This window comes from Periplaneta americana, chromosome 9 (genome assembly GCF_040183065.1).
Source record: "Periplaneta americana isolate PAMFEO1 chromosome 9, P.americana_PAMFEO1_priV1, whole genome shotgun sequence".
In the NCBI taxonomy this organism is placed as follows: Eukaryota; Metazoa; Arthropoda; class Insecta; order Blattodea; family Blattidae; genus Periplaneta; species Periplaneta americana.
The window spans coordinates 63,570,298-63,598,261 of NC_091125.1; the positions used below are offsets into that span (position 1 = coordinate 63,570,298).

The window sequence follows — 27,964 nt, forward strand, 5'->3', positions numbered from 1 at the left end:
TCACCATCTCATTCAGACGCTAAATAATCTAATATGTTGATAAAGCGTCGTAAAATAACCCACTAAAATAAAAAATATATATCTAATTTATTGATTAGCGTTAGTGAGTTGTGTAATAACTACCCGTAATAGCCCCCATACTAAGAAATAGCTAATTTTTTTGCAAGTCAGTACAGTTATAGTGTGTGATGGTTAGGGCTGCCACAGAAACATTCATAACGCTAACCTATGGTTAGGTTTATTTCTGTGTACAGGTAATATAGCGCGATAGGTCCGGGGGTCTCTTGAGGAATTGTTCAACATTTATTTTTGATCACCTGTTTCTTGCAAAAATGACACAAATGTACTTCAGGCACTTTCTTGGCGTGTTCTCAAAAATGACTAAAAGAATTACTTTTATAAACTAAATAAAATGACCCAACAAAATCACTAGGTATGTTTCAGTCGAAAGTAGACACAAGAGTACATATACTTACTGAAGAAGAAACGATACAGCTTAAAAGTAAATTATTGAACGCCATAAAATTGTTAGCCACTATCATCATCATCATCTGAAAAGATGGCATGAACAATTCTGAGATGGAACAGGCCAATAGATCTAATTCATGCCGTTGAGGACGATTATTATTATTATTATTATTATAAGGAGCGACCCTAAACACAGGTACACTAAGTAGTGAAACTGTACTGCAACGTTGCGAGAAATCAAGGCCAACTGTATAGAGGAGTTCGTAAAAGTAATCATTTCAGGGAAAATACTTCCCTTTCATTCATTAATTTTTTTGCAAGGAAAATTACAATTTTTTGGTCCCAGGGAAATATTAGTTTTTATTAGTCGATTAAACGCATTATTCATTTTAACTTCAATTTTATAATATATACTAAACTATCGAAATACTTTGGTCATTCATTCATTCATTGTTCTGCCTAAGGGCAGGTCTTTCACTGCAAACCCAGCTTTCTCCAGTCTTTCCTATTTTCTGTCTTCCTCTTTATTTCCTCATATGATCCATATATATCTTAATGTTGTCTATCATAATTATCTTTTTCTATCCCGAACTCTTCCCCGTTCATCATTCCTTCTAGTGCATCCTGCAGTAGACAGTTTCTTCTCAGCCAGTGACCCAACCAGTTCCTTTTCCTCTTCCTGATCAGCATCATTCTTTCTTCACCCACTCTGGCTGGGCGGAAGAGAAGGCCTACTGGCCTTAGCTCTGCTAGATGAAATAAATAAATTATTATTATTATTATTATTATTATTATTATTATTATTAAAATTATCTTTCCAACACACCTTCATTTCTTATTCTGTCTGCCCACTTCAAACGTTCCATATCCACATTTCAAATGCTTCTATTCGCTTCTCTTCACTTCGTCGTAATGTCCATGTTTCTGCCCCATACAATGCCACATTCCATACAAAGCACTTCACTAGTCTCTTTCTTAGTTCTTTTTCCAGAGGTCCACAGAAGATGCTCCTTTTTCCATTAAAAGCTTCCTTGGTCATTGCTATCCTTCTGATTTCCTGGCAGCTCATGGAACTGCTTATGGTACACCCCAAGTATTTGAAACTATCCACTTGTTCTATTGCCTCATTTAGAATTCGCAAGTTTATCTTCTGTATTTTTATTCCTATGACCGTGCCCTTCGTCTTATTTGCATTTATCTTCATCCCATACTCGTTACAGCTGTCATTTATATCCAGTAGCATATCCTTTAGTATCATTTTCTCTTCTGCTAACAACGCCATATCATCAGCAAATCTTATGCACTTTGGTCTAGGGATAATTATCCGAATACTTTGTATAGCCATATTTACTGATCTTCATTTGTTTCTCCTCTCCTTTGATCGAAGGCTTAACACGACGCGGTCACTAACAGTGGAACAGTTATGTATTCTAAAGTTTAGCGTTAGTGTTATTATTATTATTATTATTATTATTATTTTACAAATGTAGAATGGCATCCATATCAACTACAGAATAGCTTCGATAAATTCAAAATATCGTTAAATAGGTATTATTTCAATGGAGCAATATAGATTAACGCGAATCTTACAAGAACAATTGGTTGCAATAATTATGGTTGCAAGTGCAATCTTGACATACTACATATAATATGTTTGATTTCTTAATTAGGTGTCTGTATTCTCTCATTTGTAATATGTGCGGGTTGGATGTTACAATGAAATATTATGTCAACTTGGATGTGAAATAAGTAGACCTACTGGTTTTCTGTTTAATCCTCATGACTATTCATGGGTTCTGAATTTGCGGGTCTCAGGCGAAATTCGATTGATCATATTTATATCTGCTGATTATGGCCCATACGTTTTTGCTGAATCTTTCAAACGTGCTGCACGCATTAAAAAAAATAATCTCTCTGCATTAACATGAGTGTGTTTACACTGATGTCGAACATTTAAGAGCCTCTTGAAGAGTATCTACGCAGAATTTTATCTGTTGCTGTTACATTAATTGGCAAGTTTGACACATTACCTTCCAAATTTGTGTAATTATGTCGTTAATTATTTGGTCTCGAAAGTTTAGTTGTGTATGCTAACTATAAATTTGATGCATCTTATCAGAATAAACTAGTTTTTCCTTTGTCCAGTACTGTAGTAATCTATTTGTTATGTCCAGCTGTTTTATGTCAGTATACGTATTCTAATCCAATATCTCGTCACTACGTCATCATCTAGTATCTTGGATGGATTACATTCACACATGTTACATCGTCCGTTAACAGTAGGACTAGATATTTAAGGACTATTTTTGGTGGGATAATTTTGGCTCCGTTTATAATCACGATATGCTATTGTGTCTCATCCAGATATTACATATTATTTAATATTACAAATATTCTGAATATTTTCACTTGAAATTTTAAATTTTCTGCATAAATCATACACTGTTCTTTCCTTGGTTATGTAATATTTGTAGTTTGTAATACCTGATCTTGAATAGCACAAATGAGGTCATCTGTCTCAGGAAACAGTACACCATATTTTGTTAACCCTTCGTCTGATACATTTCTGTTGATGTGAAGTTCCGTTAGAACATGGGTGTGTCTATCATGAAGGACTTTTTGAAACGAAGCTTGCTTTTTTTTTCCTTCACTTATACCCGCAGACAATAACTTTCATTACCCAAATTCAAGAATGAGTAGTTATTAGAAAATATTATTTGTCGTAGTTCAGATTCATTTTGATGTTAAAATATTCGTAATGAAGTTTTCTGCTTATTTTGAAAATTAATAATAATAATAATAATAATAATAATAATAATAATAATAATAATAATAATAATAATAATAATATGTTGGATTCTTGAGATATTTTTTTCTTGAGTACCGGTGATTTTATTTCTTTTATGTTTTATTATTAGGTTTGTTATAACCTCATATCACTTATAAAACAGATTGGCCATCCTCATGTTAAAAACGGTAATATGTGGAAGAGAACAACCACCAGGATCGCCATTGTCGATTGGGAACGACTGCTAGATGGAAGTACAGTTGCTTCTTGCAATTCAAATGAGAATTAAAAGCTATATTATGCAGTATCTAGATGGCAGAATGGTGAAATTGATAAAAGTTGTTGCCGTCAAAGCCTATAAGGTTGAGCAATCTGTTATATATGTGATCAGGATTATAACTCTCAAATAATTAATATCGACAGTTAAATTACAGTAAATTAACTGTAACACAAATTAAAAATTATAATATGGTAGAAGAAATTCTTTAAATATTGTGGATTACAATTCTTGAAGCTATAATGCATCTATTCCTTTTTTGAACACACTATCAAACGAACTTGTGTACCAGTACAGTTTCCACACATTGATATTGCAAAGTTTACCGAGAACATAACCACCAGTAAAGAAACACATCTTTATCTGTCTTGTTTCAGGTATTCAGGGACCATTCTGGAGTTCCTGGGTTAGAAACTAAGATAGGGAAGGTACAAAACAATCTGCGTATCTGAGTGGCCCTCAGACGGCAAGACAAGAAAACTCCGTGCCATATCCCACAGTAGCAAACATGCATGAACCTGGTAAGTATGGAGACCGAGGTGGCTATTAGGCCACTCTTACTGGAAATTTATCGAATTACTTTTCTTGATACATTGCATTCTACTAAAATTCATTCGTAATTAATGTCAAGTCATTTTAGTCTGTTGTTGGAATTCATCAGCAAATGTTATTAGATCTACTATTAGTCTTATTGGTAATACTACAGGAGGACTATACTAAAACAGACACCATTTTTTTCAAATAGACAAATTTCTTAAAAAAATAGAAAATAAATTTTTTATTTGCATGATTCTTAGATAAATTCACTCATAAATAATTAACGTGAAAAAATGTACTCAATAGATTTGGAGAATAATATCACAGGGAGACATATAAAATGCCCACATCCACGTTTTTGACAGGATTTTCCATAACCTACCTACTATATATTTCCGTGAAATTCTTGAAATGAACTTTACTCAGCATCTCTGTTTAATCTTTATACTTCATAATATATTGATGAAGTAAAAATGTAGACATTTTAAAATAGGAAATTAAATTTCAACCATAATTGACTTTACATTCTGTCGGAATTATTGTTCCAGATTGCTTCTTCATGTGCCAGGAGAGGACCACAGATTGGAATTTCCGGTCCAGTTTGCTGCTTCACGTGCCAGGAAAGGATCATAATTCGGAATTTCTGCTCCAGATTTTTTCGTGCCAAGAGAAGACAACTGGTTTTCCTGAAACTGATGAATGGGGCTATTATGTATTAAGAAGTGCAGGACTTTTAACAAGGATGTCATGAGCATAAGGTTGGTATGTATTTAAATGTCATTGTTATTATTAATTTCTTTCAAGTTTTATACGGCCAGAGTCGTTCCATTTATATAAGGTTATTCTCAATGCAATAATGACTATGGTAGTCGTTACATTTCATTTGGAATAAATTGCCATTTTATGTGATTTCAATTAGACAACTTTTTTCACAAAAATAAAAAGCAAAATATATTTTTTGGTACTTGATTCTTAGATAAATGGACTCATAGATACTAAATATAAATAATTTCAGTAGTTTTTGAGAAATATTAAATCACAGAAAGACATGACATGCCCAAATCCACGTTTTTGACATCAGGATTTGGCGATAACATATTTCAGTGAAAATCTTGAAATGGACTTTATTCAGCATCTTCAGTGTTTAATCTTTATACTTTATATATCGAGCAAGCAAAAGCAGAAATTATAAAGTGACTGTACATTTCACCCATAATTGACCTTGCATTCTGTCGGAATTTTTGTTCCAGATTGCTTCTTCATGTGCCAGGAGAGGACCACAGATTAGAATTTCCGCTCCAGTTTGCTGCTTCACGTGCCGGGAAAGGATCACAATTCGGAATTTCTGCTCCAGATTTCTTCGTGCTAAGAGAAGACAACTGGTTTTTCTAAAACTGAAGAATGGGGTCATTATGTATTAAGAAGTGCAGGACTTTTAACAAGGACGTCGTGAGCATAAGGTTGGTATGCATTTAAATATCATTATCATTATTAATTTCGATCAAGGTTTATATGAACAGTGTCGTTTCATTTATCCGCTTTTTCTACAGACAATAATGACTAAAGCAGTCGTTACATTTTATTCGGAATAAATTCACATTTTATGTGATTTCAATTAGACAACTTTTTTCACAAAAATAAAAAAAATATGTTTTTTGGTACATGATTTTTAAATTAACTCATAAATATTGAATATAAAAATTTTCAATAGTTTCGGAGAAATTTTAAATCACAGGAAGACATGAAATGCCCAAATCCATGTTTTTGACATCAGGATTTGGCGATAACATATTTCAGTGAAAATCTTGAAATGGACTTTATTCAGCATCTTCAGCGTTTAGGCTTTATATATTGAGGAAGCAAAAGTAGGAATTATAAAATGACTGTACATTTCACCCATAACTGACCTTACATCTGTCGGAATTATTGTTTCAGATTGCTTCTTCATGTGCCAGAAGAGGACCAAAGGTCTGATTTTCTGCTCCAGATTGCTGCTGCTTGTGCCAGGAGACCATAGATTTTCCTGAAACTGAAGAGTAGGGCTGTATGTATGAAGAAGTGAAGAACTTGACAAGGTTGGTGTATATTTGAATGTAATGGATCAAAATGCAATATATTTGAATATAATAAATTAAATTATATTTGATCAGAGTACAATAGAGTATGTTGAAGTAGACACAGATGTATGACATTTGTTGAAAGCACAAATAAGATTAAATTTACTGCCATTAAACAGATCAGAACAATTTAAATGAATTTTATTTGATTAGGTGGAATAGGTTGTAGGAAATGAGATATATCGTTATTAAGATTAGACAAAATAGTTCAGAATAGGTTAGTTTAATCTGGAATAGATGTCGATAGTTAAACATATATTATGTATCAATACAGGTAGATGGATAGCATTTATTATAACCAGACAGCGGATTTTAGGTCTCTACACAGCAACAAGACGGTCACGTCCCTTGGCTTACGGAGGGGGCGTAGCATTGAGTTCAATGACCTCCCTGCAACTGACGTACACCTAACGTTCAATATCGGGACCGAAAATCCTCTGCTTGGTTACAACTTATGCATGAGTAGTTTTCCCTCGACTTGTTTAATTTTATCTATTACTCCATTATGACGTATTACCTCACTGCTACTAAATAATTTCTGTAGTTAATCTTGCATAGCAAATTAACAATAGTAAAGCAACAATATTTATATAATTTAAAGTTACGATAAAATATAGTAGAAAAGAAAGACTTCAAACATTGCAGATTTTTATTTTTAATATTGGAGTATATCTCGTCGTTGTTCCTGCAATAACTCCTATGTGACATATTTATCGATTTTCAGATTTTTGCTCTATTAAATAACTTAAATAGTGATACAGTAAATAACAAAATCTGCTATATGTAATTATATTTCTTTGTTTCGAAAAATGTAAGAATTCACAGTCTCCTGTGTACGGCTCCCATAGGATGAATAAATATGTTTTTTCTTCCTACTGAAAAATTTTATATTTTGCACATAGGAGTTATTGCAGGAACAATGAAGATCTGCTACTACCAACACAGTTTTCCATATCTTGGTGTTACACAGTTCGTAAAAAAGAATTCAGTGTTGTCATCTGTCTTGTTTCAGAAATCCGAGGACAACTATGGAGAGGGTGTTGAAATCTCTGACGCGACTCACGCAGAAGACAAGAAGGCGATTTTTCACGAGCACAACCAGCGTAGTCGAGTGGCACAAAGGAAACTCGATTCATCTCCAGACCACAACCCCTGGCAGGAAACGTGTACGAGCACAAACTGGTGAGCGCAAAAACCAAGACTACTACTCTTTTTAAAGCTTATGAAATGCTGTGTTTTCCTCAATTACGTTTAATTCTGTTGACATTTATTTCGTAATTATAGAAACGTCACATCTACCATTACCACTACTATCACTATTACAAAAATTACTAAAATTAAAACCTTGTGTGATTGATAGCAGATTCATATCAATTTTTTAATTCAATGGGTAGGAGTAAAGTGGTTTGGGAGCAGCTTGATTGTCTTGTTTTCTATAGGAACCGTTCTCAGTACCTCTCTGAAGACAGTAGGACTACAAACGTCTTCTGCAGTGTTTTGCAAGATAAAGGCTAATGCTTGTCTTTGGAGATACACTGTATATGCCAGCTTTGAATTTTTAAATGTGTAGAGATTCTGGCCCTTGCTGTAATAAAATTGGTAAGATTACGTCTCTCTCTAGGGCAGGGATACAGAAGTGGCGGGAGAGGGGTGGAAAGCATTGGGAAAGCGTTGATTCCCCATCCACAGTCCACCGGCGTTGAATGACGTCACTGTGACCAGTACGCAATCACATAACACAGACACTGAATAGAAATCCCCTCCCCTTCCCTACCAAGTCAATGACGGGGGGGGGGTGGAAGGAAGGGGCGAGTGACGTATTCCGATGAGTGATCCAACGCCACATTTGGCGCCCAGTTCTGCAAACCTGCTCTATGGGATTGAAATGGGGTCAAATGTATTAACTGCCTTTTATCTTCTAGGCACCATTCTCTTGGATATATCCTAGATAGTGGGATTTTTTTTTTTCATTCGTGTCTGCAGCTTTCGTTTTGCCTTTAAACTTACATCCAGTGAAGTATTTCGTAAGAAAAATTTTAAGTCTTTGTTCACTATGCTTGTATAACTTGCTGAGAGTTCAACAAGAGCGCCCAGAGAATTAATAGTGCTTTGAGCCATTACCTTTTGCATTCTAGCTACTTCTCTCAGGCTGCTAATTTCTTACGAGAAGTTCCTCCAGACGTTTGTTTGGCTTTAAGGTAAACCATGAGTGAAATTCGAAAGTCTGAGACTATTAATTCAATTATTTTGAAATTCTTACCACATATTCTTAAAAATTATAGTAAACTGACAAAATTTTAAATCTCTGGGCTAAATAGTTTGAGACAGAAAGTAATTTATATTTATTATAATTACGTCACAAAGGATATCCCCCCATGTTATAATTTTTTATGTTGATTTTGGTGAATATGTTCCCCATGGATACAGTTTTCAAATTCCATATCAATTTTTTGTGTGTCTTTGATAGTTTGGCATGTAAAATTTTTTCTTTTCTGATTTTTTGTAATCGAATAAAAATAATCACACATAATTAGACATATAAAATGTTCATTTAATTAAACTTTACATCAAAACAACATATCTATTGTTGTTCCTCATACTTTTTTTAACTTGCTTACAAAATTTTGTCCCAACATGACTAAAAGTACAGCGCCTGAAACTTTTTACGTGCTGCAAGAATCAGAAATATTTTTAATGGGTAAAAAATCATGGATCTTGTTCAAAACTGCCCTGTTGCATATAATGCCCCCTCACGCTACTAGTTATCTTATTTAGACATTTTCTGAAGTGGGCCTATGTAGTATTCAAGACAAACTAAAAAGTTGAATTTTCAATAAAGTTTAGTCCAAATTTCACTCATGGCTTACCTTAAGAAAAATTTGTTATAATATTTGAGGGCTAACTATGACAATGATTCTGTAGAAGAACATTAAAGATATTCGAGAGTTAGGGGATAATTAGCCCAGTAGCGGATTTACAGACTGACACATTTGAAAATACAATGCAATCATCTATCAGGTTTAGATTTATTTAAATAGTATAGTGCTTACAAAAGCAAAAATCTGTTTGTTCATATTCTGACACTTAAATTTGTAAATAATAATAATAATAATAATAATAATAATAATAATAATAATAACTTGACAGACCAAAACTTGTTACTAGTAGCCGTTTATGACCTTACATTATATTATATTATGTTTTTTTATGACACGGAAAGAAGTGTTATTCAACGTAAATACTCATAATTCAGCAAATAATGAAGATTGTGACTTATGTATACCGAAACTGAAACATAAAATCTCACTTCTCCGTCTGATGCTCCCTATGTTTAGTGGGCTGCATTCAATTACGTCAAAACGCTTATCTTGACAACAATTTATTTTGCCGACATCTGGTTTAGTGCGTTATTCTAAGCATATTAATTTCTTATGAAGTTCAGCAATGTCATTCAGACATTCATAAGAATAATTGCTTTTATTTAAATTCACCGATGCATTACAAAATGATTTACAACTAGTGGCCCTTAATCCTTGAATTAAGAGGAATTGTTATCCGTGAAACCATCTGACTAGAGGTGTAAAATCTGTAACTAAAAGGAGAATTATTATTGTGTACAATATGTAATAGCTAGAGAACGGATTTTTGTGTTAAAATTGAATTACAATGTTTTCATGAATGGAAAAATATTTGCTGAAAAGTTCAAAAGTTTGTCTTTCAAATATGCAGCCAAATAGACTTCTATGAGATAAATGAATATCATGTACTCAACCAATTACGACTCGTCGTTTTTTTAAATTCATTGGCGTTTCAGTGAGCAATGAACGTCATCTCTAAGTTCTCTCTTAAAAATTTGGGTGATTGTTTCGGAATAGGCCTATAGTTTTTCAAAATGATTCAACGTCACACAGTCAGTCTGGCATAGGCCTACTCCAAAATTGATATATTACCCAACAACATTCATGTTCTCAAATATCTACCAGTTCACCTTCTAAAATTCTGGCAACTTTAGGTCTACTTATTATCTTAAATTACACTTCTTTTCCCAACACTAATTTGAATTTTTTATTTAAAGTTAGTATTTTTTAACCTGTGAACGAATTGATTTTTCTTTCAATGTCATTCAGTTCTTTAATAGTCTCCGTGAAGAGTTGAGTTGTTGCTTCTAGCTTTTCATAGTGTTGCACAAGAAACTCAAATTATTAGAAATGTACACCTAATCGTTTCTTAAAGAGAAATAAATTTTTTATAATCTTTATTGAAGAAGCATCTTCTCTGTCTAGTTTATTCACAACTGACCTATAACCTTCGAAATTGTATACACAGTACACTACCACAGCAAGACACGTTCCCCATCGAGTGACTGGGTGTTGGCAGTAATGGGAGTTCGGAATTTCTTTAAGAGGCCAGTTCTTATTGGTGGCTTAACAAAGGCTTTGATTCCGTGCGGCACCAATTTGTCCACACTGGGATACAGAGAATGTACAATGCAAGTTACGCGTATTATATGTTATTCGGAAAACTCTCACAAATGACGTTTGCAGCTATCTTCATGTGTGATGCAACATCCATAAAGAAAAGCAAACAATCATATTTGACACTTTGGCCACAATAAATGCACACTTTCATTATTGTGTTACATGAAATGGTTTAAAAATGTATTAACCAAATTTTCAACAATAGGCTATATATAGTATTTAAATAATTATCTCAATGACAGCGACAGACCGACCACCTATCCGATAAGTATCGCATCTAGCTTCTTTATGGAGAGAAAGGAGCATTAGAGGTAACTGTTGGGAAGCAGAAATTAACATAGGAATTTGAATATGAAAATCACCCAATAATGCAGGAGAAATTTCTGTACACAGATAAGTCATTTTTCTACGTATCAGGATTACTGGAAACGTGTAGGTCTAGCCTATTTCATGAACCAAATATCCGAAAACCGAATTTGGCAGAATCACAATACTTTATAACTACTTCTTATAATAACGAAATAGAAACAAGAATTCTACAATAGAGAATGTAATTTTCACCTAATATTGAGTTGATAGCTTATGGTTTCTAATTTTTCTCCAGGTCGTTCCTCCACGAACCAGAGGAAGATCGCAGACGTTCCTGAGAACGACGACCAGAACTTCTGTGAAGAAGTGGAAGACTTCGGTACGAATGTCGCCAGCATAAGGTTGAACTGTATTAGAATCTAATGAACTAGAATGTTGAATGAATTAGAAAATATAAATAGGTAACTTATATAAATCGATATAGTTAGGTTAAATAGAATAGACAAATGTAGTTACACAGAGTGGAAGAAATATAACTGCGCAAATTTTAAGACCTTATTTCTTGGTTAGAGTACAACAAAAAATTAATACCATATTAATCCCAAATGAATACTTCTCCCAGAAAAAAATAATTTCCTCCTAAATGTTAATCTTGTTTCACTCGATAAATATTATCCGTACGACTCTGAGTTTTACCTCATCAGTAGGGTAACTGATAAAGAATAATTTATTCCAGTGGTTTCCAAACTTTTTAAAGGCGTGACCCACTTTAGGCGAGATATTCGTTTGCGACCCCGTCCCCCACTACCGTACCAGTAAATAGGGCTAAACTTATTTGAAAAATACAAATGACTGTAAAATCGGAAATGTTTTACTTAAAACCAGTGGATACCACCCAACTTCTTATACATCGGTATCAAGACGAGAAAAAAAACAAAAAAGAAATTTAATTCATTTTAGTGTAGGCCTATTGACGAATTTCTGGAAAATTTAGCTACATTCCGTATGATACGATAAATACGAAATTTGTTTTTGCGGTCATACAATTAAGCTTGCACAATTGTTTTGAACACCAGCTTTTTGAGTATTTTCCGGAAAGAACTCAAAGAAATTATGGCAGTCACAGATCGATACTGAATATTTTTTAGATAGTTGCGTTCAACGGGCTGAATTTACAAAAATATTAAAGAAAGGCTCAGTGAAAGTGATGAAATTGCATTTTTTTTTTTCGTAGAGTGTAGACCAGTCTTCAGTTTTGAATAAAAAATGCAAAAAAAATATACTTCGACCTTTCAAAAGAAGCTCTTAAATTTGTTATACAATTTTCAAATTTGAATTTATATAATTTCTATGGATGCCAATAAAACAAAAGCGGGAAATCTCCTTGAAATTGAAAATATCAGTGTATGTGTATATCGAGTTCAGATTTGAGAATATACTTTGTTAAAAATAGGTAAATTTATCAACAGTAATCTCACCAGAGGTTTTGATTTATCTACAGAAAATCAAAACTCGAGTGGGATTTAATTGACTATCACACGGTTAGAAGAAAGTGTACACAGATCAAAAGAAATAAAATACTTCAGTACAATAAAATATCAACTGACTTGCTAAAATTCTATTTCACTAATATTAGTTTCATCAAAACGTTTGAACGGAGCCGCCATTTTCAGAACGACTATCTATGTGGGAAACAAATGACGATCGCAAAGCATGTTTTATAGTACCGTAAAGAATTTGCAGTTTGAAATGTTGGCAAGCAAAGAAACAAATAGCCTACTAGGGAAGTGATAAAAACAAGCAAATGCTAGGGAAATGATAAAAATAAACAAATGCTAGGAACGAGATAAAATTGTAGCGATAAATAGCCATGGTTGGTTGAAATATGCCTTTTCGTACCGTTTCATTGGTCAAAAGTAGTATGTCGTACTAAAGTGTAGTAGTCAATTAATTATTTCTATTTTATAACTAATGAATCGTTTTTTATTTTTATGATCAAGCCAGTTTCTAAGTACTTCATAAGTTAATAAGTCGTTTTTTGTGTTATTTTGTAAATCAACTCGCGATTCCCCTGTGTTCTTTACAATACTCCCCAGGGAGTACGACCCATTATTTGGGAACCACTGATTTATCCCTTTGCAATTTTTCAATAACATGGGTGGTTTTCTTGCAAATTGAATAAAAAAATCAACACGTATCATTTCCTGGCATTAGGAAATCTGACAACCCTATTGCAGCGAGTAACGGATGGAATGCTGCTATTCAGACTTGAGTTTGTGTGTGTGTGAGGCGGCGATGCAGTGTTGCCAAACTCGCAGACTTTCAGCATAATTGTCTAATTACAAAGCGTATATTTATTTTAATTTATTGTATTGTCCCATTTAATCTGCAGTTACATATCACTTCCACTCTGCACATCCAGATTAGATAAGTTAATTGAACACAATGGTTAAGTCCTTTCTTTTCTGTCGTTCTCAATCATATACACTGATGGCCAGTTGTATCAACATCTCTTAAGTTAACAACAATTTTCTGTATATCAAGTAAAAAATTGGAACCAATTTTTGTAATGTTAAATAACGTTTCAGTGATTCAATAGTCTGTTAAAATTGCGTTTCTGCAATGTATATCAGCATTTAGTTAATTAATGGTCTGCTAAAATTATTGATATTTTACGAAGGAGCGACTGTGATTCAATACTGCGACCTTCTACATATTTTGGGTTAACTCCCCCCTCCCGACCAGACACATTTCCAACTTGCAGCAGCCAGCTGCGGTAAAGTTCGCTGTGTATCTGGAATTTAATATAGGCAACCGGTTTATCCCTATACCAGTCCCCTCCGCGCGTAGCGAACTGACCACTAGAGAATCGTGTTGATCCCTAACACGAGGAAACTGGAGAAAAACCCCAACTCCGTTTTGTCCGCCACAAGTGTCACTTTAGATTTTTCCCAGGTCTGACCGGGACTCGAACTCAGACCGCCTGCATGACCACTCAGCTGTCGTATGGACCTAAAGGATTGTTACTTTGTGATCATTATGGTGTGTTATAAGATTGTAGGAAACTCTGACAACAATACCACTTTCTGAACACTGTCGCTTTACATTAGTGTCTTGCTATGTTCTGTTGTCTACCAGAGAATTCTCAGAAATCTTCTAAGTTTCAAATTCCAATGTATTGTAGGAATTGTTAAAAAAATTGTTCCATATTACAGAGCCAAAGAAACTTGCAACTATTCCGCTCATAAGTTTTGCATTATTATATTAACAAAATATTTTCGGTTACACATAAAATGCCACAGAAATATTATGTTATAAAATACAGTGGATTCCGCTTAATCGGACCACGTTGGGACCCATGCGTTTGGTCCAATAATGTGGCTGGTCCTTTTAACCGGACCTAAGTAATCGTAATACATTATTTGGAATATATGAGATTTCAAGGGCTCATTCCATTTAATTAATTTATTAATTGGTTTATTTATTCCATTTAATTTTTTTAATATTCCGCTCATTGCAACATTTAAAAAGTAAGATAAATCTGTATAAATAAGTTCTCAGTCGTATTTCAACGGAAGAGAATGTATAACCTCTTAACATTATGAATATTAATTTCGTTGTCCGCTGCAATTAGTTTGAACCTGGTTCTGATTTTTTGCTTGATGTACAGAAAATTCTTAGTTATTCAAGAAATGTGAAAACTCTAAATATAAGCATTTTGCAAGCATTTTCAGGCTGTACAAAAATTATTACGTGAAAGATCTAAACTTCATAATAAACACCAAAGTGCTGAATTTTTTAATTTTGCTTTATAAAAATTGTTATAAGATTTAAATATAGATTACACCAACACACTCCTTTAAAGATAGTTATATGTTTGTTTTGTAACCGTCACGGTGGTATAGTGGCTAGAGCGCTGGACTTGTAATCCTGCGGACCCGGGTTCGATTCCCGGCGTACTCCCCGATTTGTGATTTTTTATTGGGAAATCCCGTGGTCCAGGTAAGACGGAGTTTCTCCGGGAGTTCCGGTCCCCCCTGCGGCATCCCAACAAATCTCCTTCTCATTGCGGGTGTAACGTAGACTAGCCTCCTATGACGCACCCTGGGCAACGACTCTGGGTAAATAGGTTTACACAACTGGCTTCATATGGGTGAATGACGAACAGTCAAGTACTCGTCATTAGTAAAAAAGAAGTTTTTGTTAAAAGAATATACCTTTCAAATTAATATTTAAAAATTAAAACTAATGAAATACTAAAGCATTCGAAATAGTCTAACCTGAGTAGTTTATTTTAATAATAACAGTAGGGTTATATTGAGAAATTCTAACTTAATTGGAGCATCTTTAAGACAGTTTTTGACAGCCTGAATTTATCAGTACGTTACACAGGTTTTCAGTAAGATATAATTTGTTTTGGGCTCAATTCTTTTAAATTGTTCACCTTTTAAGTTTCTCAGAGAATTTGCTCTGTAAACTATGTCTTCCTGCTGTTTTAAAATTTATCAAATCATTACACTTAACAGCAAAAAACATTTTGATGTATTAAACAAATTAATAGTTATTAGTATTACGTTAGTTTTAACAGAGATTGAAGAAACTGGCCATGAGTGTTTTAAACCGCGAATATTACTAGGAAATAAGATGTTGATAATGTTGTTACAGTATAAGGGAGTGAATGGAGGAAGCTTTTATCACAGCAGTTTTTCTATAAATTCTGCCGAGAATGTGTTCGAAGGGTCGACGGAAAGAAACTAAATCATTTTTGTTTTTTATTCCATTTGCTAGCTCATAAATCCAGTAAATCAGAATGGCAAAAAGCCTGCATTGTAACATGGTTACTTAAACTGAATGAACTGTCTTACCAGTTTATTGAAGTTAAAAAATGCTCCCCTGTTAAATTTACGAAAAATGACTTCTTTCCGTGAAAAAGTCAAAATGACATAATGTAGGAAACAAGTTATCTGAAAAGGGAAATTAAGTACATTGTCCCCGTAAGCATCATGAATTAGATCCAATTGACTGTCTTCCAAAGTGATTTTTCCAATTGTCCTTGTATGCAAGTCAGAATAGTTAAAATTGTATTGTCGATATTTTACTCCATTCACTCCTTTTTTGTGTTAAGTGATTGAAAAGTGTACAAAGTTACGAAATGAAAATTGCAGTACAATTTAGTATCAGAATATGAATGTTATAATGCAGAAATATTTGTGTAAGGAATGTTCATTAGTACTTGGTTATTTTAATGGAATGAAGAATGGTGAACGGAATACAAAAAATTGTGTTGTATCGAGTAATGAATGAGGCATTATGTATTTATCTTTGTAACAGTTTGTGCTAAAGTAAATATTTCTGTGAAAGAGAAAATGTGTGTATTTCTTTGTACAATTGCCTCCTGTCCTAAGAGGGTCCCTTTTCGTTTGAAAAAATTTTCCCGCCAAAAAAGATAGTATATATTCTCGTTAGGCCTATCCATTTATACTAGTGGCTAAGTCAAGATGGAGGTGAAGTCTGTATTTAAACCATGTTTTTCATGAAGTGTACTTGCAATTAATGACTCCATTTTATATTTGTTCGCTACTTATATAGGCTGCACTAGAGTTCTCTAGTGTAGCCTATATAAGCAGCGAACAAATATAAAATGGAGTCATTAATTGCAAGTACACTTCATGAAAAACATGGTTTAAATAGACTACACCTACATCTTGACTTAGCCACTAGTATAGGAGCAATAGGCCTAACGAGAATATATACTATCTTTTTTGGCGGGAAAATTTAAAAATTTTTAGAGGGAGGGTGTAGGGTATATATTCTAGTCCACAAAAAAAATCACAAGTACTTCAAAGAATTTATTCATAAAGCACGTCATACAAATTGCTTCAAGTACTTATACAGATTCAAAGTCAAGATCCACTTATAATTTACTGTCCACATGTTGCAAACTTAACACTTCCACAGATAAAAGCACTTCTGATAAGCTGTTCACACCAACGAATATTCTATTTGTACTCCTGTGCTGTAGTCTCAGCAGATAGCCGTCGTTCTGCGACAGTTGAAGCAAGAAGAATCCTGCTTACACACTGCAGTCGTCCATCCAAACTTGCAATATTCAGTACTGGATGCGAATCTGAAAAGTATAAACTGTCAGAATGGCACGAAAATTTCACTTCTGCTGTCTGCAAATAAACTATATTTTAACGACATACACTTAGAAGTTAATTGCAACTAAGCTATACAGAGCGTCACAATAAGCACATCTGAATACTTTTTTTTTTTTAAGTCTATTCATACACGCTTTAACATTTGTGGTTACATCGAGTGTTGCTGGAGACTTGTTTCAACAATTGCATAGGCCTACATCTGGTACACTACTATAGATCATTATCTCGTGAAACCTATCTGCGCGTGAGGGGGAGCAGAAAGTGGACTGAGTAGCTTCCCTCCCTATCTCACATATCCCCACAATAAGGTTCTTAGTATAAGCTACGGCGCAAGCAAGCATTTGGTTTCGCGAGGTAACGAATGACCTATACATTCGTAAGTTTCCTCATCACAAACACAGGCAATAAAACTAGGATTTAACGTTCCCGCTTTTTAAGAAAATCTTTCAAAACTTCCATGAGACATTCTTTACGGGGTAGGTACAGCTAAATACCTTAAAAAATCTATTTTTCAAAATAAATTTAAAATATGCACCATCTATTGAAGTTTATTTTGGTGAAAATTAATTCTATATCCGTGTTACTTTTAAAGTTATGAATTGAAGTCACAGCACATGGTACTGGGCCTACTTTGCGTATTACATCGTTATCGCTTTATTGCCGCTAACTAAGTTTTGAAAACCAGTATCAATTATAATTCTCAAATTACTGAATAGAATTTTATATTTTTATGCACATTTACATATTACATTACTTACAAATGGCTTTTAAGGAATTCGGAGGTTCATTGCCGCCCTCACATAAGCCCGCCATCGGTACCTATATCCTGTGCAACATTAAGCCAGTCTCTATCATCATATCCCACCTCCCTCAAATCCATTTTAATATTATCCTCCCATCTACGTCTCGGCCTCCCGAAAGATCTTTTTCCCTCCGGTCTCCCAACTAACACTCTACATGAATTTCTGGATTCGCCCATACGTGCTACACGCTCTGCCCATCTCAAACGTCTGGATTTAATATTCCTAATTAAGTCAGGTGAAGAATACAATGCGTGCAGTTCTGTGTTGTGTAACTTTCTCCATTATCCTGTAACTTCATCCCTCTTAGCCCCATTTACATATACATTATCTACAAAAATTATCAGAATCAAACCAGTCTGTTAAATATTTTGCGTACACACAAATTTGAACCTAAATTACCTTGAAAATTTGTTACACATAAATTTAAACAAATTTAAAAAATTTTTGTCAAGAAATCTGATCGTTGTCATTATTGTAGTGCTATATCAGCTTTGTAATGAAAATAATACGAAAATGTTGAAAATTGATCGAATTAAGAGCAAAAATCAAGATTTTGACAAACCAAATAGCCACCATTTTGAATAATGAAATTAAGCTTTAAATTCATGTTACAAAATTGAAAATGATTTTAATATATCGAAGAAAGAAAGGTTTTTGTGTGTAATAATTTGCGACTGTGTATCTGATATCTGCATCGAGAAGAATATTTCATAATTATGGTCAATTTTTCAGTGCTCAATGCTGTACCTATCCCCATAAAGAAAATGTAATGCATTCCTGCTTTGAAGAAAATGTCACTTCTAAGAAATATGCTATATTTGAAAAGATTTGAAAATATAGAACTCATTTGAGCAAACTTCGGAACCTATTTCAAGCACGTGTGATAGATTTATGTACAAGGCACAGTGAAACCAGTAGCAGCAGTTCATTTCAATCAATATTACTAGAACGCATCAATATCTCGATTGAAAGTAAGATTTTAGAAATGCTTGTGTTTTTACATATGCAAACTGTAAATTTTATTACAGTATCGGTATTTAAGACTATTACTGTTATTTTGTGACTATAGGCCTAACCTATCATATTGTGCGTTAGCGAACGTTTGTGAATAAGAGTTTGCTGATGGAAAATTTAATAGGTTATTTTTAATTGGTTTATTTTATGACATTTTATCAACTGCGGTTGTTACCTAACGTCTGAGTGAAATGAAGAGGATGCCAGCGAAATGAATCCAGGGTCCAGCGCCGAAAGTTATCCAGCATTTGCTCTTAATGGACTGAAGAAAAACTCCCGAAAAACAAACAGGCAACTTTTTCTAACCAGGATTTGAACCCGGGCCTGCTTATTTCACAATCAGAAGTGCTAACCATTACTCCATAGCGATGGACAATAGATTATATTAAGAATATGTAAATATAAAGTAGTTAAATGGCCTATGAGTGCTTTATTTTCTTCACACAATCTTTTCTTCGTTATATGATAAGTGAAAATCCACAACAAAAAATCCCCAAATTTAAAGAAAACTAGTATGTCTCCTAGGGAGTAGTTAAAGAGGAATTTTACTCTAAAGTGTAATATTTATTATAGTAAGATTCTCTAAACAATCTATTCGATAGCAATCAAAAATAAAATGTTTTCCTTCTCAGTGGGATGCACTTATTGGTTAAATCGAAGACCTATCTGCCAGTTTTCCACTATTTCGTGTGAAATGTAAGGACAAGATATTACAACTCTGTCAAATAATCCATTTCGAAAATTATGTCCTTGATGCCAATAATAGCTTCTGATTTGCGATCTCTGTACAACAGTCCCCACCCCCCGAGACGTTTTCGAATTTTTCTCCTGTGTAGTGAAATATACAAACAGATTCTATACAGAGTGGAAGTGAAATAATCCTGCAGATGTGCTGAGCGAGCTGATCATATTGAGTATAACAAAAAGTTTAATACCATATCTGTGGGAAGTTTATAGTTATATCCCCACATCTAACTCACTCTAATTTTGTCACAGTCCTCAGTCTCCTATTACTTATCTATCCCCACATCTAACTCACTCTAATTTTGTCACACTCCTCAGCCTCCTGTTACTTAGCTATCCCCACATCTAACTCACTCTAATATTGTCACAGTCCTCAGCCTCCTGTTACTTAGCTATCCCCACATCTAACTCACTCTAATTTTGTCACAGTCCTCAGCTTCCTGTTACTTAGTTATCCCCACATCTAACTCACTCTAATTTTGTCAGTTCTTAGCTTCCTGTTACTTAGCTATCCCCACATCTAACTCACTCTAATTTTGTCACAGTCCTCAATCTCCTATTACTTAGCTATCCCCACATCTAACTCTAATTTTGTCACAGTCCTCAGTCTCCTATTACTTAGCTATCCCCACATCTAACTCACTCTAATTTTGTCACAGTCCTCAGCCTCCTATTACTTAGCTATCTCCACATCTAACTCTAATTTTGTCACAGTCCTCAGCCTCCCGTTACCTAGCTATCTCCACATCTAACTCTAATTTTGTCACAGTCCTCAGCCTCCTGTTACTTAGCTATCCCCACGTCTAACTCACTCTAATTTTGTCACAGTCCTCAGTCTCCTATTACTTAGCTATCCCCACATCTAACTCACTCTAATTTTGTCACAGTCCTCAGCCTCCTATTACTTAGCTATCTCCACATCTAACTCTAATTTTGTCACAGTCCTCAGCCTCCCGTTACCTAGCTATCTCCACATCTAACTCTAATTTTGTCACAGTCCTCAGCCTCCTGTTACTTAGCTATCCCCACGTCTAACTCACTCTAATTTTGTCACAGTCCTCAGTCTCCTATTACTTAGCTATCCCCACATCTAACTCACTCTAATTTTGTCACAGTCCTCAGCTTCCTGTTACTTAGTTATCCCCACATCTAACTCACTCTAATTTTGTCAGTTCTTAGCTTCCTGTTACTTAGCTATCCCCACATCTAACTCACTCTAATTTTGTCACAGTCCTCAGCCTCCTGTTACTTAGCTATCCCCACATCTAACTCACTCTAATTTTGTCACAGTCCTCAGCCTCCTGTTACTTAGCTATCCCCACATCTAACTCACTCTAATTTTGTCACAGTCCTCAGTCTCCTATTACTTAGCTATCCCCACATCTAACTCACTCTAATTTTGTCACAGTCCTCAATCTCCTATTACTTAGCTATCCCCACATCTAACTCTAATTTTGTCACAGTCCTCAGTCTCCTATTACTTAGCTATCCCCACATCTAACTCACTCTAATTTTGTCACAGTCCTCAGCCTCCTATTACTTAGCTATCTCCACATCTAACTCTAATTTTGTCACAGTCCTCAGCCTCCCGTTACCTAGCTATCTCCACATCTAACTCTAATTTTGTCACAGTCCTCAGCCTCCTGTTACTTAGCTATCCCCACGTCTAACTCACTCTAATTTTGTCGCAGTCCTCAGTCTCCTATTACTTAGCTATCCCCACATCTAACTCACTCTAATTTTGTCACAGTCCTCAGCCTCCTATTACTTAGCTATCTCCACATCTAACTCTAATTTTGTCACAGTCCTCAGCCTCCCGTTACCTAGCTATCCCCACGTCTAACTCACTCTAATTTTGTCACAGTCCTCAGTCTCCTATTACTTAGCTATCCCCACATTCTAACTCACTCTAATTTTGTCACAGTCCTCAGCTTCCTGTTACTTAGTTATCCCCACATCTAACTCACTCTAATTTTGTCAGTTCTTAGCTTCCTGTTACTTAGCTATCCCCACATCTAACTCACTTTAATTTTGTCACAGTCCTCAGCCTCCTGTTACTTAGCTATCCCCACATATAACTCTAATTTTGTCACGGTCCTCAGCCTCCTGTTACTTAGCTATCCCCTCATTCTAATCCACTCTAACCTTGTCACATTATGTTAGTTATTGGTACATTTTCCCACGTCGTGTCTTGCAGATTATCCTTTTTCGTTATTAGGGAACTAAATGCTTGTAGGCCTACTTTCATGAGAATATCGAAATGGACTTCTTTGCAGCATCAATAGTTTTCTTTATAGTTTGTGTAATTAAAAATAAAATAATATAAATGTATTAAAAGTCCCTGAGTCTTACCTGTGCATCCTGTAGATTGTTTGGCCGCACCAGCAACATCCAAGCAGGCTGCACCACCTATGTGCTCCTCATCGGTACCAATAATACTTGGGCTGCCTGCTGATTCTGGACGCCCAGGGGCAAGATGGTGCTGCAAGCATAGTGGCTGCCCGATGTGGAGCCGTCACGCTTCCTCAGGCTGCAGTCAGGCAGCGTTGCACAGGCACAATGACGCAAACTCCATCATAGGCTCGGAAATCGCGAAGGACCGACCCTCAAGGCTGCACTTGTATCAACTGTGGTGGGCGGATCTTCTGGTGCCTGCAGCTACAATGGCCTACACCAGGTCCGTGGATGTTGCAGTCGCTCTTACTCTCCTGTAGAGATTCAGAAATAATGCATACATATAGCACATTCCCCACAAATCCATAGGTTTCAAAATTGTTGTGCCACATGTTAATTAAGTAGAATTCGGATGTTGATTACTTAAAATACCGAGAAACATACAAGGAAGTGTGTCCTTAATAGTTTTGCGTCCTGAAAGGACAAAATATAGCTAATTTTTTAATATAATAGAATATTAGTTGAAACTAAAAAAAGTGTAGGCCTACATATAGAACTATTAACTTTATATCAAGGGACGCTTTCCTCAGCTTGTTTCATGAGTTACCTTCTATTGTTACAGGTTAGAACAAACAGTCGAGAAATAATAGTGAAATTTTTGCAAAAACTCAACTAAACATAATTTTGACAAAAAAAAAACAGCAAAATACAAAATGAATTTCAACATGTAATGTCCAGAGCAATGTCGCTAAAAATTTGTAACGAAATATACTTTAAGTGATAGAGAGCTAGGATGGCCAATGGAGAAATTGGTAAATGATTCTAAGACCGAAACATGTCAACAGTAGCCCTCTCCTTGAAAGCTTATTAACGATAGGCCTAAGGTGAGGAACAGCATTAGGCTTGTGTGTTATGACCTAGCAAGACGACTAATTATTTTCCATTTCCAATGTTTCATCATTAATAATATCCAGCACCCTCAATTGTCAGTAAGTGATCCAAACAAACTTTTATAATATCATAGAAATACTGGGGCTACCTGCATTTACTGTTAGTTTAATCACCAAAGATTCAATTTTCAGCCACTGTAACTTCTTCTAGAAGACATATCCTATGCAAACCAGCAATTCTTTCTTAGGAAGTAGTCATTTTAAAATATGACATTCAAAAATACGTAAATGAAATTTTATCTTCTAAATATAGACCTACTCAAAAAAAATATTTTATTCCCAAAACATAACCAAAATATGAATTTCAACTGCAAATATGAGCTAACATAAAATGACAAATTATGCAAAATAAAATAACCCTGAAAATCTCTCTTTTTTACTTCATTATGTTTATTATTTTTAAGTTAATATTTGCATACCGGTATGTATTTTTCTGTATGTGATTTGATCCTGATTGAGTGGAAGAGAAGGCCTGATGGTCTTAACTCTGCCAGAGAAAATGAAACAATAATAATAATAATAATAATAATAATAATAATAATAATAATAATAATTATTATTATTATTATTATTATTATTATTATTATTATTATTATTATTATTATGTCTAACATCCGAATTCTAGTTAACTCATTTCTTAGTATGTGTTCAGTTAATATTATTGCAATTCATTACATGAAATCAAAAGACACCTATCAGATATCACAGCTATTGCTTTTATAATTTTCAAAAAGCACCTGCTTCTGGATATCAGAGCACAACGGTTTGTTTGCCTTTGTGACAGATTTACGACCTCTGAGTAACTCCTATGAAGATATGATACAATAGGCCTATACAAAATTGGCTCTAATTCTGAAATAACTGGACTCATACGCATGCAGGTTTGTTTCCAAATGCAGAATATATCCTGAAGGAGGTCTCACAAAGTTACACTATTCGATGTAGCCGTGTTTCTAATACGAACTACGAACGTATTACCTACAATATTCAGGATGGAAATGATGCCGCATACAAATAAAGCTGATTTTAGTCAGACTCACCGCTTCAACTGATGATTGGTAGACGACAATTTTTGTTATAATCTTACTCCTCCACAAGTAATAATTTATTGTAGGAAACAGACTAACGCCTTCTCGAGGAAATCACTCGTCATTACGTACTGATCATTATTGGCGATTGTTGTGAACGTAATGTTAAATTAGAACATTAAAATGCCAAGGTCTCCTGTTTTTATGCAGGGTGAGCTCAGAGTGTTCACTAGGTTTGCTAATCCTAACAAGTTGTATCTTTTCTAATCTTAACCTGTTCCTGATAGTCATGTATTAGCTTACGCAATTTATACAATACTATATTGTCTATACTGACCTTAGAGATTTTTCAAGTCTTCTGTATTCCTTCCCATTCCTGGCCATCCGTGTCCACTGTTTGCCCGCTACTCCGATGCATAAAACGGACCAACAGATTTTAGGTCGTCCCACGTTCCCCTTCGCTGTCCTGGAACCCCACATCATCGCTGCATGGGCCCATTTGGATTCCTGCAGTCTTGATACACAACCTCTCCACTTCCATTTCAGCAGCTCTGAAGTCTGTACACCAGCTCGTGTGCCCATCTCCTTTCGAACCTCTCCGTTTCTTCTTCCGTCCTTTAAATTAGAACATTACATGACTACATTAACTTATGCGTTAAACATGATTTATGGAATTTATTACAGTATCGCACTTTGTATATCGAATGTTCTGAGCGTACAGCCAAATATGTAACCCTATACTATAGTTTTTTGTTTTTTTTTTTTTTAAGATGCAAAATTGCAACCTCGGCTTTTCTAAAGAACGCGTCACAAACTTCCAACTTGAATTTTTCTAAGTTCTCCGGTGCGGAAATCTCTAACAGTTAGGCTAGATTAGTTTAGTTTAGCCTTTTCGTATGCTTTGTGTTACGAATCTGTGACAGGTTAGGTCACATTAGTTTAGGGTTTGTATGCCTTGCGTATAGTTTGTATTTCAGTGTTTAATTAATAGTTCATAGTATTTTGTTGTTTAATTCGTAAATAACTCTTGTATACATGTAGCTCTTATCTAAATCAAATTGTTGAATTCTTTGTAAGTTGATACATATGTATGTATACTTTTTTGCTGGTTGAGTGGAAGAGAAGGCCTTACGGCCTTAACTCTGCCAGCTAAAATAAATCTATTATTATTATTATTATTATTATTATTATTATTATTATTATATTAAGTGAAGTGAAATATGAGTTTCGCGTCCTATTTTGAAGCATTCTACCTCTTTATTTCACGCGTTAAATAATCACTAATAGGTTATCTACACAGATCAATTCTTTCCAATTTTTACCTAGTTTCTAATGTTTGCAAGTCAACTGACGTCCTCTACGAATTCTTCACATTCAAAACTACCTTCCCTCTGAAAATTATACAATTTTGTCACTTTTTCGCCACAGAACGTTCAGTATCGCGTGCTATAGAAAACTTGCAATCTTTAACGGGTAATACTTTTATTAATTCTAACTAATTAGGTTTTCTGACAGTGTATGCAAATCGAGTACTGTGATGTAGATAGAGCTTAATGAATTTAACGAGTACCTAAACCTTTCTATTATCCTGCTGAATGGTCCGATACAAATTAAGCATGCTTCCAGAGACTTACAGTATGTATTCAGTAATTAAAGTAACCCATCTTTTACTAAATCTCATTAAAATTTGTTACCCAAGAATGGAACAAAAGACTGCTTGTTTTTTTTTATTTTAGTGGGTTATTTTACGACGCTTTATCAACATCTTAAGTTATTTACTTCTGAATGAGACGGTGATAATGTCGGTGAAATGAGTCCGGGGTCCAGGACCGAAAGTTACCCAGCATTTGCTCATATTGGGTTGAGGGAAAACCCTGCAAAAAACCTCAACCAGGTAACTTTCCCCGACCGGGAATGGAACCCGGGGCACCTGGATTCGCGGCCAGACGGACTAACCGTTACTCCACAGGCGTGGACGCTTGTTTTCTGTTGAATGATACTCTTTCAGGCAATTCTCTTATTAGTTCAACATGAACTAAGTTACAATATATCATTTTAGCTGTGTTGTCCTTGGACGTTTCAAATTTAACAAAATGTCAGATTTCAACGTCACGAAATGAAGTGGATTTTGTTGAACTGGTATCTCGGAGTCTTGAATTTCATTTTAATACAGACATTGGTACTGTACATTATCACTTCAAATTGTAACTTAGAGGTAATAAAACCGTCAATGCAGAGAGCACGTAAACTCATTTCTCTTTGTCTTGAAATCTATTACGACAGAGATTGTTCTATTATGAATTAATTCCAAGCTATAGGCTAATGACTTTACATACATTGAAGTAATGCACTAATTATCGTGTTGAAGAGGACTCTCGTATGTCAAAAAATGCAATTTTGCAGGAGGGCGAAGAAACATTTTAATATTTTTAAAATGAACAAATGTTTAACATCAGAGACTATTTAAATTTCTTCTTGTGGTGTTTGTATCCATACCTCGACTTAAAATGTGTTTGTAGAAGATTCGGAAGATTTTTTTTATGGAAATCAAGTGAAATCTTATTTTGTTCATTTTTTTGACATACGATGTTCCTGTTCAACAACATCGGTATTTATATTGAGGGCTAACACAGAGGAAGAGTGCGCCAAAATCGTTTTAAAATATTATATCAGAGTACGCCATTCGAATTATTGTTATTGGATTCGTTAATTCAGCACTCAAAATGAAGAATTTATTTATTGAAACAAATTGACTAGTATAAATATTTTCGAAGTCTGAATTTAATACAATTACTTATCCGTTTTCGTTATTTTACAATCAGCACATCGTATGACGCAAATACGACAAACTAGGCTCACTATATAGGCCTAACAATGAAGGAAAACATTGTGAAATTTGTGTTTTGGCATGCCTGCAACATTCTTGTGTTCTCCGGTGAACTCTTTGTCAGAGATATTCCTCGACGAAAGATGCTCTGTTAGGCAGATTAAGACCATTTGTTAAAGAAATATAAAATACGTAAACCTGCCATCTGATCTCGGATATAAAATAACGTTTGGAATCCCTACAAAGTAATCCTCCATAGTACCCAGATTCAATGTGTTGGTCGTGTGGAACAAGTTGCGTGTATTTTCACAAATGCTTCACTTATTGCCAAATACATTTTAAACAAAGATTCATAAGAATTAATATTCTATTTCCGCTCGAAGACTAAATTGTATTTTTTTTTCCTGTCCAAGTGAAGAATTGAAGTTCCTAAATCTACGCTTTCACATTTCATCATTTATAATTTACAAGTGAAAATGTAGTTACCATTTCAGAATAACCCTTAACCAGTACTATTAAAATATTTTAATAAATGGAATCCAACATTGTAATGAAAAAGTTAAAACCAATCACAATACTTCGAAAACTGTAGTAGTTAAATAGCATTTCTGAATAAAGACCTTATATAAGTTACAAGGAACGCTGATATAGAACTTTCCCGGAAAAAAACACAAAGAAAATTATGCATACCGAATTTGTCTAAAATAGTGTTATATTTTACCTTCGAACTATTCTTAGGCGTTTATTAACATATAAATATAATTGCAGAAGTTTCTTAAAGCACATGAAAACTAAGTTGAAGTTCACATTATACTTCAATCTTAAGCCTCAAATGCGAACTATTCTCTCCTGTTTATTACTTGTGTGAAGCTCCAAATTAGAATTTACTCTAGTTTAAATCAATTTCTTACTTAAGTTGCAACACATTGTCCCACCCAAACAGATTTGTAATTTCCAAGTACTTGATTTGAAGGGAAGGAAATCTCGTACAGTTAACTTACCGCTTGAACCATATAACCAAACCGCTCTCGTCTCCCAGCACCGATGAACTAAACAGAGATCTCCTTTT

The 27,964-nt window shown here is 34.6% G+C and overlaps 3 protein-coding genes across 3 annotated transcripts in view; 2 read left to right on the forward strand and 1 right to left on the reverse strand.

Annotated features, from left to right (window-relative positions):
* The window catches only part of LOC138705589 (uncharacterized), an 80,275-nt gene that overhangs the window by 19,742 nt on the left and 32,569 nt on the right, over positions 1–27,964 (forward strand). The window contains exons 3-4 of the mRNA XM_069834191.1: positions 22,064–22,373; positions 24,411–24,640. Of these exons, the coding sequence (XP_069690292.1) occupies positions 22,064–22,373; positions 24,411–24,640 (540 nt within the window). The remainder of the gene's footprint in view (positions 1–22,063; positions 22,374–24,410; positions 24,641–27,964) is intronic.
* LOC138706016 (uncharacterized) lies at positions 3,916–16,331 on the forward strand. The gene is made up of 6 exons (XM_069834907.1): positions 3,916–4,054; positions 4,619–4,828; positions 5,321–5,530; positions 6,006–6,145; positions 7,200–7,369; positions 11,270–16,331. Exons 4-6 carry the CDS (start codon positions 6,117–6,119, stop codon positions 11,395–11,397), a joined length of 327 nt encoding a protein of 108 aa, XP_069691008.1. The 5' UTR covers positions 3,916–4,054; positions 4,619–4,828; positions 5,321–5,530; positions 6,006–6,116; the 3' UTR covers positions 11,398–16,331.
* Positions 16,926–27,933, reverse strand: LOC138706015 (uncharacterized). Its single transcript, XM_069834906.1, has 4 exons — positions 27,897–27,933; positions 24,406–24,683; positions 22,049–22,404; positions 16,926–17,101 (listed from the first exon to the last, which is right to left on the reverse strand). The coding sequence occupies exons 1-3, from the start codon at positions 27,906–27,908 to the stop codon at positions 22,365–22,367; spliced, it is 330 nt and encodes a 109-aa protein (XP_069691007.1). The 5' UTR covers positions 27,909–27,933; the 3' UTR covers positions 16,926–17,101; positions 22,049–22,364.